We start from the raw sequence: 17,884 nt of genomic DNA, 5'->3' as shown, positions 1-17,884 counted from the left end.
TGGCCAGAGATTGGTGGCAGCAGAGAAGCTTCTAGAAGAAGGGACCATGGAAGGGAGCATGACAGTCGCATAGACTGACAAAGTGGTTGCAATGTCTGGGCCTCTTGGTGGCTGCGGGTTTCCTCCTTCTGTGTTCTTGCAACCGTTGTCAGAGGCCCTGCAGCTGGTCCCAGGGGTGACCTGCCAGCCGGGGTTCCTGCTCACACCCTCTTTTTGAACCTTGGGGATTTGGCCCATTGACTGGCAACTTTTGGAGAAGGTGGCTTCCTTCTTCCTCACTGTGAGGAAGGTCAGGCTGACCTACACCTGAAGGGCTAAGGAAACGAGGGTGTGACAGGAAAAGCAGAGGAAGTGGCTCAGGCCTGTTAGAGTTGAGAGGGTGGGAGGTGCCTGGGTACTCTAAGAGCTGAAAGCCTCACAACAACGGGGCCAGGGGGGCCTGTGTGAGAGAGCCTGTGCATAGCGTGGGCCAGTGTGTAGCCAGTCAGTACAGGCGTCGTGACTCTTGTAGCTTCTCTTAAGATCGAGGGTCTCAGCTGGCTGGTGATGGTGCACGGCTTTAATCCCAGCATTTAGGGGGCAGAGGCAGGCGGATCTCTGTGAGTTCAAGGACAGCCTGGTCTACAAAGCGAGTTCTAGGACAGCCAGGACTGTGACACAGAGAAACCCCGTCTCAAAAAAACAAACAAACCAACAAATAAAAAGATCGAGGGTCTCAGTTATGTTTGAGGAGAGTGTAAGAGGGGTTACCTGCCGTAGCTCCAATAGGAATAGACGGGCACTCCCCGGAGCTAGAGCAGAGGCTGTCTGTATCCAGCAAGCCCTTGCCCTGAGCCCCAGGAAAGGTGAACATACGGGGCCCAAGATCAGAGCGGTGTGTGTTGAGGACTTCATCTGGAGTCTGACATGCCTGGCTTCAAGTCCTGGTGACGTAATCATGTGTGACCATAGGCAAATTGCCTTTTTCCTGTAAGCCTTACCAGCGTACCTACAAAATGGGGTAAATATCTATGCTTGATAACAGGAATTTTTAAAAGATACAAAGTACTTTGGACCCTCCTGGCATAGGCAGGACACATTATTACTGTTCAGGCTGCCCAGGTGGCCCTTCCTACTTCCCCATAGGCCCCTCTTCTCCTCCGCCTGTGTCTGTGGCCCTCTTGCAGGGCAGAAAGGGCCTCGCGGTAGAGATCTCTGCAGCAAGAAGCTTATGGGGGTGATTCTGTCTTTCCCCAAACCAGCCCCTCCCCTAGTTTGTCCCTGTCTCTCCTGTTGTGGTATGCCGAATGGTGGGTTCTGCCTAGTGTGCAGGGTAGGAAGCAGGACAGAGCTGATCTCACCTTCTGACTTACATCCCCCCCCCTCCCCCTCAGACTCGTGGGCAAGAGCAACCAAACCCTGGAGCTCCCTCCCCCTCCCCCTCCCAACCCTGCACCAGGCTCTGAATAGCCATTCCCCTGCCTAGGCCCCCTCTGCGTGTGCACCCATGTGGGCCTCCCCCTTTTCAGGCCCCCAAAGCCCGTGCTGTGGCTTCCACAAATGAATGTGAGCCTCCCTGAGCTTGCTGCCCCCTAGAGGCACGTGGCCTGCTGGGCTTCCCTCTGACCTGTCTCCACTGTCTCCACTGTCTCTTCCCCCTCTCTTCCTCTACGGACGCACAGGGGCTTGGGTCTCCCTCAGAGAGGTGGAACTCCTCAATCCCACCCTTCAGCTTCATGGAGGCCCCAGGGGGATTTTCCTTCTCTGGCTGGCTTTTGGTTCTCTGCTGTGAATTGGTCTGGCTGCTCAAGAAAGGGGGTTTAAAAAGCAATAGAGTTTTCTTCAAAAACCTTGTTACTCTGGTTAGCTCTGAGTTCTTGTCCAAATTCTCCCCTTCCTGCTGTGGCTAGGGTGCCTCAGAGCCCTCTCTGTCCCTCCTTCCCTGAAATTTATAAGCAAATGAAAACAAAAGAGGCGTCCAGGCTAGGGGCTCGCACTGTCTTCGGGGCCCCGGAGCCGAGGAAGGAAATGGAGGAGGAAGTTACTCCCCTTCTGGGTGCTGGGTGAAAGTGAAAGAGCGGGAGGGGGGCCTCCAGTGAGTCAGGCAGCCAAGCTGGCTGGCAGGCCGGTCCGGGAGCCGGGAGCCGGGGCTGCGGCGGAAACGTGCAGAGTCGCGATAGCGCCGCGTGTCTGGGAGGGGAACCGGGTAGGTGCAGGCAGGGCTTCTTGTGGGCAGGACTTGTGACGCCCGGTCTGTTCCCTGCTGGTTTTCTGGGAACTGCCCCATCTGCTAACATGGTGTCTGTTGCTTTCAGAGCTTCTGGGGATCTGCAGATTCTCCTTTGCCTGCCTCTAGCCTTCCTGAGAGACTCAAGGCCAGAGCCTTGGGGAAAGAAGTGGGCTGCTGTACTTCCCACTCCTACCAATTTCCCAGGGAGAAAACAAACAAAGAAACGAACACAATTTTTTTTCTGAAGAAAGAACAAAAAAATAACTATCTAGCAAGCGGCTATGCATGTTGTAAAATATAGGCCTGGATTCTGTTCTGTAGCAATGTCCATATACCAATCATCTTGAACATCAAGTCAGAGGACTTGGGGGAGTCTGGTCTGGCTTATGTGTCTAACATGTGCTTAACATATAGGAAGCTCCCATCCCAGCAACCCCATCCCTAAAACTATGGTAAAGCAGGAAAGCTGAGCACTTTACATCACGGGACATGTTGGGGACCTAAGTTCTGGCACTCTGAACCCTTTCTTAGTTCAATTCAGCTTTAGCCAGCCGCTCTTGAGAGCAGTGGAGGGGAAGGAGGTGGCAGCCGCCCTGCAGCTGCTGCTGGCTGACCAGCCACTAGACTAAATTGGGCCTCCATCCAGCCAGGGTTGCAAAACAGGTTCTGTGCTAGTTTGAGAAAGACTCTGGCAGCCAGAGCCCCACCCAGCAGCTCTTCCCAGGGGTGGGGCCTCACCTACATGCCTCAGCATAAAAGGCTACATACAGGCCTAACTCTGTCTGGGTCCTGGGCTTTGCAACAGCCTGGTGTAGCTACAAAGGATGGGTGGCCATACTGGGAATAAATAGTCCCTGTCCTCCTAACTTCCTTTGTCTTCAAGTGGAGTGTTGGAGGTGGTGGTGGCCTGTGGGTCAGGGGCTTTTGTGTAGACAGATGTGTAAGGAGGACCAGACCCGGCTTGAACCAGGTTTAATAGGACAAGGGTCTTTGTTTTCCCTTTTCTCGGTTTGCCTTGGGGCTTGGACTGCAGGGCAGCTCCACTTGGCCCCTCAGCATGTCTGTTTTTACAGGGCACAAGTTACACACTCAACTGCCGCATGCCTGGAGTCTAGCCAGAAGGTGGGACAAGGGAGAGTGACAGTGTACCCGAGGAGACTGCTGTTCCTGCTGCCTTCCCGGCAGCTTCCCCCTGGTTCCTGGCCCCCGTGTGACCCGAGGCAGGGGGACACTGGTGCTCATCTCCAAGGATCCTGTGGCTGATGGCTCTCATCCCTTTTTCCTCCTCAGGCTCCAGGATCTGGTGCAGCAACATGATTGGGGGCGTGTAGCCGAGCCCAAGAACCGCTCCAGAAGAGGAAGGACCTGCGGACATTACTTGGCTCCTGTGTTTTCCTCTGCCCCTCTTCTGCCCTCACTGGCTACCAGCCTGGGACTGTGGCCAGTCTTCCAGCAGGACCTTCTCCCGAGGGATGGGCAGCAGCTGAAGGACGTCTCTGCCAGGGCTTAGTTAGCCACACCATGAACCTCCAGGCCCAGCCCAAGGCTCAGAATAAGCGCAAGCGTTGCCCTTTTGGGGACCAGGACCCAGCTTCCAAGGAACAGCCACCACCCCTGAAGGCTCCACCACAGTCCCTCAGAGCGAAGGAGGAACAACAGTACGAGACCCACGAAGGCCCAGCAGGGGTTGCCTCCACCACCCAGCCTGTGGAGCTGTCTCCTTCCAACAACCTGGCTCTGCTGAACTCTGTGGTCTATGGATCTGAGCGAACCACAGCGGCCATGTTGTCCCAGCAAGCTCAAGTAGGCTCAGTGAAGTGGCCCAACTCTGTGATGGCCCCGGGGCGGGGCCTGGAGCGCGCAGGAGGTGGAGGCATTAGTGACAGTGGCTGGCAGCAACAACCTGGCCAGCCTCCACCCCACGCCGCATGGAACCACCTGTCCCTCTACAGTGGGCCCAAAGGGAGCCCTCATCCAGGCGTAGGGGTCTCCCCCTACTATAACCACCCCGAGGCACTGAAGGGGAACAAACCTGGGGGTCCACAGCTGGATCACTATGGAAATGCAGTGCAGCCCATGGTGCCCCAGAAGATGCAGCTGGACGTGGGGAGGCCCCAGGCACCCTTGAACTCTTTCCATGCAGCCAAGAAACCCCCAAACCAGACACTGCCCTTGCAACCCTTCCAGCTGGCATTTGGCCACCAGATGAACCGCCAGGTCTTCCGACAGGGCCCGCAGCCCTCTAACCCCACCACCTCCTTCCCGCCTCAGAAGCAGCAGCAGCAGCAGCAGCAGCCGGCAGCCCTGCCCCAGATGCAGCTGTTTGAGAACTATTACTCCATGCATCAGCCGCCTTCCCAGCAACCCCAGGACTTTGGCCTAGCACCGGGTGGGCCGCTGGGACAGACCCACCTGGCTCACCACAGCATGGCCCCCTACCCCTTTCCTCACAATCCAGATATGAACCCCGAACTACGCAAGGCCCTCCTGCAGGACTCCGCCCCACAGCCTGTGCTACCTCAGCCCCAGATGGCCTTCCCACGGCGCTCCCGCCGTCTCTCCAAGGAGGGGATTCTGCCTTCCAACTCCCTCGACGGAGCTGGCACCCAACCTGGGCAGGAGCCCACAGGCAATCTGTTTCTACATCATTGGCCTCTTCAGCAGCCACCACCGGGCTCCCTGGGGCAGCCCCATTCTGAAGCCCTGGGATTCTCATTAGAACTAAGGGAGTCTCAGCTGCTCGCCGATGGGGAGAGACTGGCACCCAACGGTCGGGAGCGGGAGGCTCCTGCCGTGGGTAATGAGGAGGTCATGAGGGCGGGTGGCCTAGGAGACTGCGGACAGATGCTGCGAGGTGGGGTGATCCACAGCACAAGACGGAGGCGCAGGGCGTCCCAGGAGGCTAATTTGCTGACACTGGCCCAGAAGGCGGTGGAGCTGGCCTCACTGCAGGTGAGAATGAGGGCTGCACCTGGCATCCCATCAGGCAGGGCTGGGGTGGAGTGGGAAATAAATGATGCTAGACTTATTGGGCAGTTTTCTCAGCTATTTAAAGGAAGTGAAAGTTCTGCATCCCGAAAACCTCTGCAGGAGGCACCCGAACAACCTGCAGGGATGCTGAGCGTTCTACACAGGGAGGTTGGTGGACAGGAAAGTCCTTGTTGGCTTCTTCACGTGAAATGAGGATTGGGAGTAGGGGGTGCCGAGAGCCAGTATTCTAAGTTTCAAGGGTGTGCAGATGGTTACTGAGATGGTGCATGTCAAAGTCATTAAGTGGGACCTAAAGTAGGTTTGCTTGGTTGGCTGCAAATCACGCTGCAGTAAAGGTCATTTTTTTTTAAAGGGAGGAAAACCAAACAGAATTTGAGCACTTGTGTTAACCTTGGGGTTTCAGTTTTATTTTCTTTTCTTTTTTTTTAAATATTTATTTCTTTATTATGTATACAATGTTCTGTCCGTGTGTATGCCTGCAGGCCAGAAGAGGGCACCAGACCTCTTTACAGATGGTTGTGAGCCACCATGTGGTTGCTGGGAATTGAACTCAGGACCTTTGGAAGAGCAGGCAATGCTCTTAACCGCTGAGCCATCTCTCCAGCCCCCTCAGTTTTATTTTCTACTTGCTCAAATGTAACTTCTCATCAAAGACAACAGCAAGGGTAGATCTCCTGTCCCAGGTTCCTGTAAAGAAGTTGAGCCAGTTGGGAACTTGCAGGATGGTGTAGTCTGCATAGACACCTCATATTTGACCAGTATTTACTCTTTTCTTCCTTAGAAGTTGTAGCTAATGTTGTCTTTAGGTCCAGGTAGACACATAGGAGGCTGCAGAGTTTTAGGGCCTTCCCTCCAGTCAGGTAGCCATGAGAAAAGAGCTTCAGAGACCTCCCTTTAGCTTGCCACAGCAAGGCCCTTTCTTGTGTCGCACCCTGTAGGCTGGATGCTAAGCAGCTGAAGCTGTTTGTGGGCTGAAGTGACCCCTTGGAATCACCTGCTTCAGGCCAGGGTGGCACAGCCAGGCAGAAGTGGGGCATGGAGAGTATCCGAAATGTCGAGGAAGAGGGGTGGTCCAGAAATGCCAGGTTGTCAAAGACCAGGGAGTGGGTGGTAGCGTTGCTGAATTGAATGGGCATGGGAGTCCTAGATCAACAAATGGGGTCTCATCTTCTGAACCTCACTGCCTCTCACTAATCTAATCTCCCTCTTCTCCAGGATGCCAACGGCTCAGAGGAGAAGCGGAAAAGTGTGCTGGCCTCCACTGCCAAGTGTGGGGTGGAGTTTTCTGAGCCTGCCTTAGCTGCCAAGCGAGCTCGAGAGGAGAGCGGAATGGTGCCCCTCATCATCCCGGTGTCGGTCCCTGTGCGGACGGTGGGTCCAGCTGAGGTGGCCCAAGTGGGAAGTGGTGATGAGGACGGGAAGGGTCTTGAACAGTACCCCCCTGAGCACAAGCCATCGGTCATCGTTACCCGCAGGCGGTCCACCCGAGTTCCCGGGACGGATGCTCCAGCTCAGGTATCCTCCCAGTGCCCGGAGCTTCTAGCTACAAAGACTCCAAGGGAAGCAGTAGATGCTTCGAGTATCCAGGGAGATACTATTTTCTTTATTTTATGTCTGTTTATCACATGCATGCAATGTCCAGGAGAACGGTAGTTGTGGACAGTAGGAGCCACCATGTGGGTACCTGGAGTGGAATGCTGGTCCTCTGGAAGAGCATCCAAGGGCTCTTAACCACGAATCCATCTTTCCAGTTGTCAGGGAGATACTATTTTTCTTTTCCAAATCAAACTGTACTAAGGAACACAGAGGGCATGAGACCGTTTCATACCTGAAATTGTGGTCACTGCAGAGAATCTAGGATGTGAATCTTTTTGTTGTTGGCTCCTCGAGAAGGCCCTGAGCTAGCTCCTGAGGTGCAGAGTGTTTGCTCGTTCTGTTCCGTTCTGAGCTGAGCACCTTGGAACCTCCCACTAAGACTGCAGTCGTCTTTTGTCTTTTCTGTCCTTGTGCGTTCTGATAGGCTGTTCTGAGTGTGTCCGTGTTCAGACCTGGATGAGAGTGTGAGAAGTTTCTCTTCATCTTTCTCATCGTTTGGTGTTTAGCATGTCTTTGACGAGTGTTGGCAGCACGTATCTTCCTATCCTTCCTCTTTCATCTTCTCTGTGTCCTTCAGAAATATTTTCAAGTCATATACAATCGCGGTTTGCCATTTTCTAGCCTAACAGCCTTTGTCTTTTAATAAGAACATCAATACAACTTCTATTCTTTTGTTCACCTACTAATAAAAATTGTGTGCATGGTCTGCAATATGATGCAATATATGTGTGTGTGTATGTAGTCAATGTGTATGTATGTATGTAGTCAGTATGTGTGTGTATGTATGTAGTAGTAGACCTGCTAAACTAAGCTAATTAGCATAATTATTAACTAACGTCTTTATTTTTTTGTGGTGGGAGCATGTAGGATCTGGTCTCTTAGCAGTATTTCTGAGAGAAATATGGTTAGTGTGAAAGCCATTGAGGTGCAATAGGCCTCTGAAACTGTTCCTTTAATCCTCTTCCCAGGCCTCACTCCTGCTCTAGCCCTTGACAGCAGCCATTCTACTGTCTGCATGGAGCTCTACTTTTCTAGACTCCACTGATAGAATCTCTACTTAATGTAATTACTGGTATTCCGTGGTTGAACTCTATCACCCGCCGTTAACGCTGTTTACATCATCCTGTCTTTGCCGTGATCTGCCCCCCCACCCCCATGCTTTAAACTGGGGTTGTTGCTCCTATCTCCCCTTTGTTAACTATGTATAATTATTTCTCTTTCAGTGGTTACTTTAGTAGGGCTTCTTATTTGGATTTCTGCATAGTGACCCAGCCACGGCTTAGACAAAGCAAGGCTGTGCAATGCAGGCTAGCTCAGGAGCTCTTTGACCCAGCTACTCCTGATACTTCTGCTGCTGCCTCTTCTTCCCCATTTGTTGTTTATATGTGAATGGGTGTTTTGCCTGTATGTATGTCTATGTAATGTAATGTAAGGTGTATGGGCCTGATGCCCGTGGAAGCCAGAAGACAATGTCAGGTTCCCTTGGGACTGGAGTTACAGTTAATTGTGAGCCACCATGAGGGTGCTGGGAATTGAAGCTGGGTCCTCTGGAAGAACAGCCAGTTCTCTTTCTTAACTGCTGAGCCATTTCTCCAGACCCTTTTATTTTTCTGTTATCTTAGCACTGACTATCTTGAAAATGGATAACTACCTCAGCGCTTGTGTGTTAGTGTGTACATGTGCACACGTGTACGGATGTGCATGCTTGCCTGTGTGCACCTATGATGGTCAGAGGGATGTCTTTCCCAGTTACTTTTTTTTTTTTTTTTTTTTTTCCGAGACAGGGTTTCTCTGTAGCTTTTGGTTCCTGTCCTGGCACTAGCTCTTTTTAGACCAGGCTGGCCTCGAATTCACAGAGATCCGCCTGCCTCTGCCTCCTGAGTGCTGGGATTAAAGGCGTGCGCCACCACCGCCCGGCCTCCCAGTTACTTTTCACCGTAGTTTCTGAGATGGGATCTCTTACTGAACCGGGACATTGATGTTTCAGGTAAACTGGCTGCTAGCAGGCCCCAGTGATCCTCCTGTCTCCCCCTTCTACGTCTGGGGATTACAGATGTTTGTCACTACATCTGGCTTTTTTATGTGGGTTCTGGGGATCCAAACTCAGGTCCTCATGTTTGCGTGTCAAGCACTTTCCTTGCTGAACCATCTCCCCAGCCCTCCTGTAATTTATTTTTTCTATGAAATCTTTTTTTCCTTCAGTATTGCTCAGTTTACATCTCCCCACCTTGGATGTCATCCTTTTTGACCCCACACCCACCCCAGATCTTGGGTCTTTAATTTTTTGTCAAGCTGTTTGTTCTGACATCTTCAGGAATGTCTTTTCTACTCAGTTCAGATTTTCTGTCTATTTGGTTGGAGAGCTAGCCTGCATGCCTATATACCTGCACGCCTGTTCTCCATGATAGGAACAAGAGGCAGGGCTTTCAGGATTATTGTGAGGTAATTAATTCAAGCTTATCAGCTCTCTAAGGTCTTGTTCTGTGGTTGGGGGAAAGTTCGTGTTAGAGTCTGGAAGTTGAGGCCTGGCAGCTTGTGTCGAGAGTGGGTAAGAAGGAGCAACTACCTAGTCAGCACCTCCGCTTCATATGTGAAGTAACAGGTCCAGAAAAGTCCAGAGACTGTATTAATCCGACCAAACACCCAAGGCAGGCTCACAGAATGAACAGCTTTAGTTTGGCTTGTTGATCCAGAGCTGCAAAGTCCAGGGGCCTTTTCTGGTGATAATCATCTTGCAGGCAGAGTTTCGAGATAATTGCAGAGCCCCACAGAGAAAAAGATAGGGAACACATGTGTCTGTCTCTGGTCTCTGCATTCTTCTGAGGCCACCCAGGAGTCAATAGCGGTGGCTCCGCTGTCATGACCGTATCTAAACCTAATCAGTCACCTCCCTGCCTCTACATACCATCTGGATTTCAGTTTCCACCTGCTTAATACTGTTGATATCAGGCTTTGAGGATTAAATCCCCATATGAGTGTGTTCTTGGGGTGCCAATTACTCTCAACCTTAGTGCTGGTGACTTGGTACAGCCTAGTGGTAGGGCACTTGCCTAACATGTGCAGGCCCCAGGTTCCTTGCCCATCTTCAGTTTGTGTTAGAGGCTGGATGTTGAGGCCTGGCAGCTTTTCTGGAGAGTGGGTAGGAAGGAGCCTGGGCACTGACCTAAGGTCATACAACCAGGTAATGGCAGAGCTGACACTGGATTGCATCTTCTGGGTTCCTGCCTGTGAGGGTTTCCGTTACACCAGCTGGCTCCAAGATTACCGTGAGATACTGCAGGATAGTCAGCCCAAGGCTGTCTGCTTTCTGGGGTCTCATTTTGTGTTTATCTTTTGTTTATATTTCTTTTGTATGTTTCATTGTAATATTGACATTTCCAATCATGCATAAAAACAGAGAGGGGTCCAGTGAAAGAATGCTTAATCGTGACCCCGTTTTCAGTTACATCAAAATACAGCCAGTCTTATTTCAGCAATACTTTCATGACCCTGAATTATATTGAGGCACATTTAACACATTGTATCATCTTACCCACAAATACTTTTAGGTTATATCTGAATTCATACATACAGTCTGTTTTCCTTCCTTCCCTCCTTCCGCCCTTCCCTGTCACCCTCCTTCCTTTTTAAAATAGTCTCAGTAGCATGATCTTAAAAGTCAGAAATATTCATAACAATTTAAGTCTCTTCCCTACAAATAGTTGGACTGGTTTTGTATGGGATGGCCTAGCACCTCAGGGAGGCATTTAGCTCCTGCTCCAATCAGTTTTCTGCTGCTGATACACACAGATCAAAAGCAACTTGAGGAGGAAAGAGTTTGTTTCATCTTAGAGTTTACAGTCCAATGTGAAGGGAAGTCAGGACAGAACTCAAGGCCGGAGCCTGGAGCCTGTGCAGAGATCATGGAGGGGCGCTGCTTACTGGCTTACTCCCTCTGACTTGCTCAGCCTGCTTTCTTAAAGAACCCAGGACCACCCCATAGTGATATTTTATTTATATTTTAATAAATAAAGCTTGCCTGATGATCAGAAGGGCAAAGCTAAGCCACTAGAGGTCAGGCAATGGTGGCACACATCTTTAATCCCAGGATTTGGGAGACAGTGGCAGATAGATCTCTGTGAGTTCAAGGTCAACCTGGGCTACCCAAGATCAATGCAGAAACAAATCCAAGTGCTGGTGGCTCACATTTTAATCGCAGTCCTAGGGAGTCATACACCCTTAATCCCAGCACTAAAGGGAATGTAAAATGGGAGGAGAGAAAGGCTCTGACTGCTTAGTCTGCAGTCACTCAACTTTGGTAGACTAGACTTCTCTAGTGGCTTGGCTGCTTCAGGTTGAACCCCAATATCTGATTCTGGGTTTTTATTGTTGGTGCTACACTGCCCGGCCAGGGGTGGATTGCCCACAGTAGCCTGGGCGCTTCCACATCAATTAGCAGATGCCCAATCCGTGGAGGCAGTTCCTCAGCTGAGATTCGCAGATGCTCAATCCGTGGAGGCAGTTCCTCAGCTGAGAATCTCTCTTTCTAGATAAGTTTGGTTTGCTTCAAGTTGACAGCGAGCGTAGGTCAACTGTGGTTTTTTTCTTTTTTTTTTCCTGTGTAGTTAGACTGTTCCCCTAAAGGCGGAAGAATGAATGGTCTCAGTTCATCCTAATTAGTAGAAGGGAAACGAGGGCACACAGGACAGAGTAAAGGTCATGCCAGGGCCTCAGAAGCAGAGAGCCCCCTTGGCTGGATCCTTGAAGCAGGGGGAGGGCCTGTTCTCTCTCAGACAACATGTCTGGCTTGGTTTACTGTGTGCCCAGAGATAGCTTAGGAGCTGTTTACCCACGACAGCTGTTTGTTTCCCCTTTGAGAGGGTTAGGCTATTTCTTGATGGCCCTGCTTTTTATTCTGTATAGAAGCCCATAAAGCATATTTTATTTGTATTTTAATAAATAAAGCTTGCCTGACGATCAAAGAGTAAAATGGCCTCGGTGGCCAGCCTTACAGACCAGGCAGTGGTGACACACACCTTTAATCTCAGTGGCCATGCTAGTTTGTCATAGAAACCAAGAGGTGGTGGTGCACGCCTTTAATCCCAGCACTAGAGAGGAATATAAGACAGGAGGAGACAGCTCTCAATCACAGGCTGAGATTCCTGGAGGCAGGATTGCTGTTTCAGACTGAGGTCGAGGTAAGAGCCAGTAGCTGGCTGTTTTGCTTTTCTGACCTTCAGGTTGAGCCCTGATATCTGTCTCTGGGTTTTTTTTTTTTTTTTTTTATTAACCATGCTACAGGTGTACCACATAGGCGAAGTGTGAGCTAGGAAGGCCAGCCCCTGACAACATGACAGTAGCAGACCTAATCCAACGTTCTGCAGGAAAAGACTCCTGTTGCATCCTGTGGGTTCCTTCCCAGCTCGGGTTCTGGCACACGGTGCAGGCTTCTATCCCATGCAGAGCCTGGCCCTTCGTTAGAACAGGAATGCTACTCCAGCTGCAGAGGATCGATTTCCACAGATTAGCTCACAGTACTCTATAGGCTGAGCCTTGTTCTGCTGCCCTCTCCAGGCTGAGGGTCTGAATGTCAGATTACAGGGAGAAATCCTGTGGGTGGGAGGTGGCGCTCAGTGTAGGGTGCTTGGCTCGCACACGTGGGACCCTGGATTCGGTCTCCGTTACCACAAAGGCAAGCAGGCTTGTTCATTTCCACATGCTAACTTACTGGATCTTCACTGCTGCCAGGTCTGGTAGTGTCTCCTCCTTTTCCTCATTCACAGTGGGTTGGCATAATGGCTCAGCGGCTAAGAGCGCTTGCTGCCCTTCCTCAGACAGGAGATGGGTTTCTGGCACTACTGGGGCAACTCGTAACCACCTGTACCTCCAGCTCCGGGGGTTCCTACTCCCTCATGAACTCCTTGAGTACCCACACACATATGGCAGACACTCACACAGACGTATGTGTACACATAAGTAAAAACAAATTCAGTCTTTTATATATATATAAAAAAGGGAAGATGCGCACGGGCAATCCGCCATTGTAAATAGCCAGCAAGGGTGATAGATCCTGTCCGAGCAGTGTAGTGAGCATCCGGGCCCTTCCTAACTGGACTTCTTTCCCTGGTGCATACATCACAGCATTGATGGGAGCTATGGCCTGGGACCCAGATTTAGAACTGAGAATAATTTTTAGGGTTTGACAGGATTCCTCCCCGTTTCTCAGATGTGAAACAGGTGGCTCCCAAGACCTACACCGCTCTGGCTGGAATCTGCCGGGAGGAGACACTAGGCTGGGCTTTTGGGCCTTCTCTTTCAGGCCATCTGGGTGGGTACAGCGGGCAGATAATTTCAGAGATGACAGCGGCAGGCTCCAGTCAAGACTACAGGTTTCTGGGGACACACAGAAGGCTGAGCTTCTGTTTCCGTGTCTAGGCTGAAGACCCGAACGCCAAGTTGGAGGGGGAGCCTTCCATGAGGAAACCAAAGCAGCGGCCGCGGCCAGAGCCCCTCATCATCCCCACCAAGGCGGGCACTTTCATCGCGCCCCCTGTCTACTCCAACATCACCCCCTACCAGAGCCACCTGCGTTCTCCTGTCCGCCTAGCTGACCACCCCTCTGAGCGCAGCTTTGAGCTGCCTCCCTACACACCGCCCCCCATTCTCAGCCCTGTTCGGGAAGGGTCCGGTCTCTACTTCAATGCCATCATATCAACCAACAGCATCCCAGCCCCTCCTATCACGCCAAAGAGTGCCCATCGTACCCTGCTCCGTTCTAGTAAGTGACCTGGTGGCTGTGCTGGTGGGGAATGCAGGGGAAAGGCCGTGCAGTCTCTGGGTGGTTGTGCGGCTGGAGGCTGGAAGAAGGAACTCTCCTGTCTCCTCCAGAGCGGGCGGGTGGTGTGAGGCATGGTTCTACTGTTTACTGTCACCTGCCTTGGGCGCATCTAACTGCCCAAACACTCAGTTTTTTCATTATTCATCAGGGATTCGATTGGTCTTGCTTGGCTGATGGTGGAGTTACTGTGATATTCATCTATTAGATCCACAAACAGCAGTTTCCTCTGGGTCAGCCTAATAGCTACCTCCCTGGGTTGTGGTAGAGATCACATAGGTTAGCATTGTTTTTATTAGGTGACTGACCTGGTCTCCTGGGCCTGTTTGAGCGGTCATTTTGGTCAAGAGCAGGCTTCACAAACAGCAAGGCCTAAAACTGACGATTTCACATTTCACGGAGAGAAGGGGTTCTTTTCCCTTGGAAAACGGAATCACCTGATCGCCCACAGTGGAGTCACGCAGGTGCAGTCTTCACCCAGTTAACCTCGACCCCAGAGCTCACCATGTTGTGGCTCTCTGGTGCCTCCTGCTGTCTGTGGGTGGAAATTGCCCTATGCTGACAGACATAGGCTTTGCTTCCCCGGGGAAGTTTCTCTCCCTGGCTCGGTTTGTGCTGGAAGTCACAGAAAAGAGCCAAGGAAGTGTCAGTCTGCCCACCACATCGGGTGTAAGACCTTGAACTTGGATCCTGTGCTGCAGGCTCCAGAAGCTGTTATCCAGTCTAAGGAAAGTATAGGGCAGGATCATTAGGGAATTGACAAGAAAGCTTGAGAGACAGAAAAGCTGTGGTTCCTAGCAGGGTGGGCCCTGCACCCTGTGAAAGGGGCTGACCTCAGGCTCTAGCCTGCTTAGATAAGGAAAGAATTTGGGAAGTGGCTGAGATGGAGAGAGGGAGGGGCAGGCAAGGTGCTGCAAGCGTGGAATGGGGCTGAGCGGAGGGAACAAGCACCGGGAGGTTCTGACACTTGGGGAACTGCCTTGAGAGCTGAGGGTTTCGCGTTTTGTCTCACGCTGCAGAGGTTTTGTGTGTTGTTTTGTTTTGAGCGAGTGAGTGCCTTGATCTAGTCCTACTTTAAGATGAACTTAGAGTGAGGCAGAAAAATCCGGAGAGGAAATGAGAAGACAATTATAAAAGGCGACCCTCCCTTCCCATCACCCCTGCTGTGCCTCCAGCCTCAACCTCTTTGTAAACTGAAGCCTGTGGGGACTGGGGGCTTCTGGGAGCTGGAGCTGGGCTTGGTGGTCATGCTGACAGTGTAACAAATGTTCATGTAGTACCAGGCTCTTATTTAATTCAGAATTCTCATGACCCCCCAGGAGACAAAGAAATAACCCCTTTTTGCAGATGGGAAAACTGAGTTGCCCGCATAGTTAATAAAGGCCCCGAGTTGCACCGTCATCAGGTTGCAGAGCAGGGACAGAGGGTGCCTGAGTTCCAAGTGTTCTTAGTGAGTCACCATGGTGACTCTTATGCATGCAGGACAGCGGCCTAGGATGGGAGTGTTTTCCTGAAGGGAGGAAGGGGCCATTTACCAATATGTTCTTTGCCCATAGATAGTTCTGAAGTCACCCCGCCCGTCCTCTCTGTGATGGGGGAGGCCACCCCCGTGAGCATCGAACCGTAAGTGCAGCCCTGCCCCAGGCCCGTGTGGGTGGGTGGCCAGGTGGGCCTAGTGTGTGGCAGGTTAGCGTTGGGAGCAGGAGGAGGGTGCCATGGGGCCTGCACAGAGACAGTCTCCTTGGGCTTCTGTATTCAGCCCTGGGCTCTGTGCTGTCTTCTGCCAGCTTTTGTGTGGAAGTTGTAGAGAGAGGAAAGGTAAGGAGCAGGTTGGCTTGAATTTGCCACTAGGGAGAGCTAGGTCAGGGCGGGTGTCCAAGAGACTGTCTGTCAGATGTGGAGTTGCTTGTCCACTCTTCAGCCTCTGGGTCTTGCCCTTCTGATCACACCAGATGCCAGATTCCCTACACCCAGCCAAGGCCTTGTTGCATTCAGCATCTGCCAGCTGCAGTTTCTTGCACATCCTAAGGACAGAGTCAGGTTCCCTGACCTCACAAGGTAAGCCCTCACTCCTTGCCTCTCTGCCCCTGCAGACGGATCAACGTTGGTACCCGGTTCCAAGCAGAAATCCCCATGATGAGAGACCGTGCCCTGGCAGCTGCAGACCCCCATAAGGCTGACTTGGTGTGGCAGCCATGGGAGCATCTTGAGAACAGCTGGGAGAAGCAGAGGCAAGGTAAGGAGAGGTCTCCAGTGACTGGGCATGGCAGACTGGTGGGCAGATGGGCAGGCTGGGTCCCACAAGGCCCAGCACTGAACGTGATTTCCTGCTGCCCTCCCGATGCTCTGGCGAATCCAGTGGATGACCTGCTGACGGCTGCCTGTTCGAGCATTTTCCCTGGTGCTGGCACCAATCAGGAACTGGCCCTGCACTATCTGCATGAGTCTCGGGGAGACATCCTAGTAAGTAAGCCTTGTTAATTTGGGGGGGTCCCTTAGGAAAACAGGTACTGATCCCTCCCTGTCTGCTGCCAGGACCAGGCCTAGTGGTGTAAAATTTCGTTGATTTATATTTGCTCTTCTGCGTATGTTCTGATGGGGGGTATTTTCTCTTTCTCCTCACAATCACGATTGCCCACCTTGCCTTGGCTTCCTGAGCACTCAGATGACTTGGCATGGTGATCTGAGGTAGCTGCGAGGGTCTTATCAAGGTAGAGGGTATTGGAGTTTGGCCTAAGGGAACTTGAGTTGCAAACCCTAGCTGGGTATGCAAGATTCTGCTGTTGAATCCAGTCCCAGCTTCTGGGTCAGTAGCTCCGCCTCCCCGCATTGTCACCAGGGGCATTCTCTGTCCATACTGCTTGCTTTCTGGTTGAGTATTCCTGCAGTGGTCTCGTGGCTGGAATCCTCAGCAACCCCACTTCCCCCATATGCCCTGTCTCACAGCAGTTAAGGCAAGAGTGCGTGCGTGCTTGCTCTCTCCAGAGCTTGCAGAGGTCCTTTGCATGTTGCCCAGGCCCGGGATACTTCATCCTTCACTGCGACTTGTTGCTAGCTTCCTGACAGCCCTTTCTTCCCCTCCAGGAAACACTGAATAAGCTGCTACTGAAGAAGCCAGTGCGGCCCCACAATCATCCGCTGGCAACTTATCACTACACAGGTGGGCCTGACTGGGGTGGTTGTGTGGTCCAGAACCTTAGGGGTCTCCTGCAGAGGTGGGGCCCTGCTCAGTGCTTAGTCACAGCCCTGAATGGGAGTGGGGACAGAGAGAGCCAGCCAAAAGTCAGAGCAAGGAAACTAATATGAAGGTCAAGTGGGGGCTCTCCAGGACCTTATAGGGAAAGCATCAGATGGGTAGGCTAGAATCCAAGCCAAAAAACTCCCAAGTCATAGGTAGAAAGGCCAGCAGCTAGGGAGTGCAATCAGCTGATTCCAGGTACCTGCAACATGGACCTTGGAGTGCTTGTCTTATTCCAGATGCTGTCCTGTAAGAGGGACATTGATACAATCGTATAATCCCAGTAACTGCTGTTGTTCAGTCTCTTTTAGACCCACATCTCCAGGCAGAGCCCCAAAAGGTCATTCTGCCTTATAGCATCTAGTCTTTCTTGAACCTGGAAAGACAGGTTCTAGCGTTCATTCCCGTTTGACAATCAAGGGGAGTGAGGTTTCAGGAAGCTGGTAATGAGTGGCCAAAACAGATGTGGATGGCCTCCCACCTTCAGTGAGTCAGAGAGGCTCACGGTACAGATGCTCGTGTTCCTCTCCGACTCACAACCTGGTACCCTCTTTGCTTTTCAGGCTCTGACCAGTGGAAGATGGCTGAGAGGAAGCTGTTCAACAAGGGCATTGCCATCTATAAGAAAGACTTCTTCCTGGTGCAGAAGCTGGTGAGCAGGGGCAAGCCTAGGGTCCTGTGGTCACTCGCCCAGTGCCCAGGTGGCAGGGTGCTTGTCTCGTGTCCCTGAGTTCGGCCCCATCGCTGCTATCAGGTAGCTTCAGAAACAGCTTGGTCAACCGCGGCTGGCACAGAGAATCCTCTGCTGACCTCTGAGCTCTCCGGACAGGACTTTTAAGGCTAGATGTGTCCAAACCTGGGGGACAAGCAGGGAAGTGTCGGAGAAAATGTGTGGGAATGTATTGCTCGACCCAAACCCAGTGGTCAAATAGATCTTTGAAAATGGGAGCCGGGCGGTGGTGGCGCACGCCTTTAATCCCAGCACTCGGGAGGCAGAGGCAGGCGGATCTCTGTGAGTTCGAGGCCAGCCTGGTCT

At 51.8% G+C, this 17,884-nt stretch overlaps 1 protein-coding gene across 3 annotated transcripts in view; it reads left to right on the top strand.

The window, feature by feature from the left end:
* The window catches only part of Elmsan1 (ELM2 and Myb/SANT domain containing 1), a 69,625-nt gene that overhangs the window by 42,527 nt on the left and 9,214 nt on the right, over positions 1–17,884 (top strand). For all 3 annotated transcript variants that reach the window (XM_026780045.1, XM_005343328.2, XM_013346627.2), the window contains exons 2-9: positions 3,500–5,161; positions 6,416–6,715; positions 13,211–13,553; positions 15,167–15,233; positions 15,704–15,846; positions 15,970–16,073; positions 16,695–16,770; positions 17,412–17,500. In XM_026780045.1, coding sequence (XP_026635846.1) covers positions 3,731–5,161; positions 6,416–6,715; positions 13,211–13,553; positions 15,167–15,233; positions 15,704–15,846; positions 15,970–16,073; positions 16,695–16,770; positions 17,412–17,500 — 2,553 coding nt within the window. In that variant the 5' untranslated portion in view covers positions 3,500–3,730. The remainder of the gene's footprint in view (positions 1–3,499; positions 5,162–6,415; positions 6,716–13,210; positions 13,554–15,166; positions 15,234–15,703; positions 15,847–15,969; positions 16,074–16,694; positions 16,771–17,411; positions 17,501–17,884) is intronic.

The sequence above is a fragment of the Microtus ochrogaster genome, chromosome 1 (genome assembly GCF_000317375.1).
Source record: "Microtus ochrogaster isolate Prairie Vole_2 chromosome 1, MicOch1.0, whole genome shotgun sequence".
Classification (NCBI taxonomy): domain Eukaryota; kingdom Metazoa; phylum Chordata; class Mammalia; order Rodentia; family Cricetidae; genus Microtus; species Microtus ochrogaster.
The sequence above is the reverse complement of the archived record's forward strand: the minus strand, read 5'-3'. Positions and strand labels throughout refer to the sequence as shown.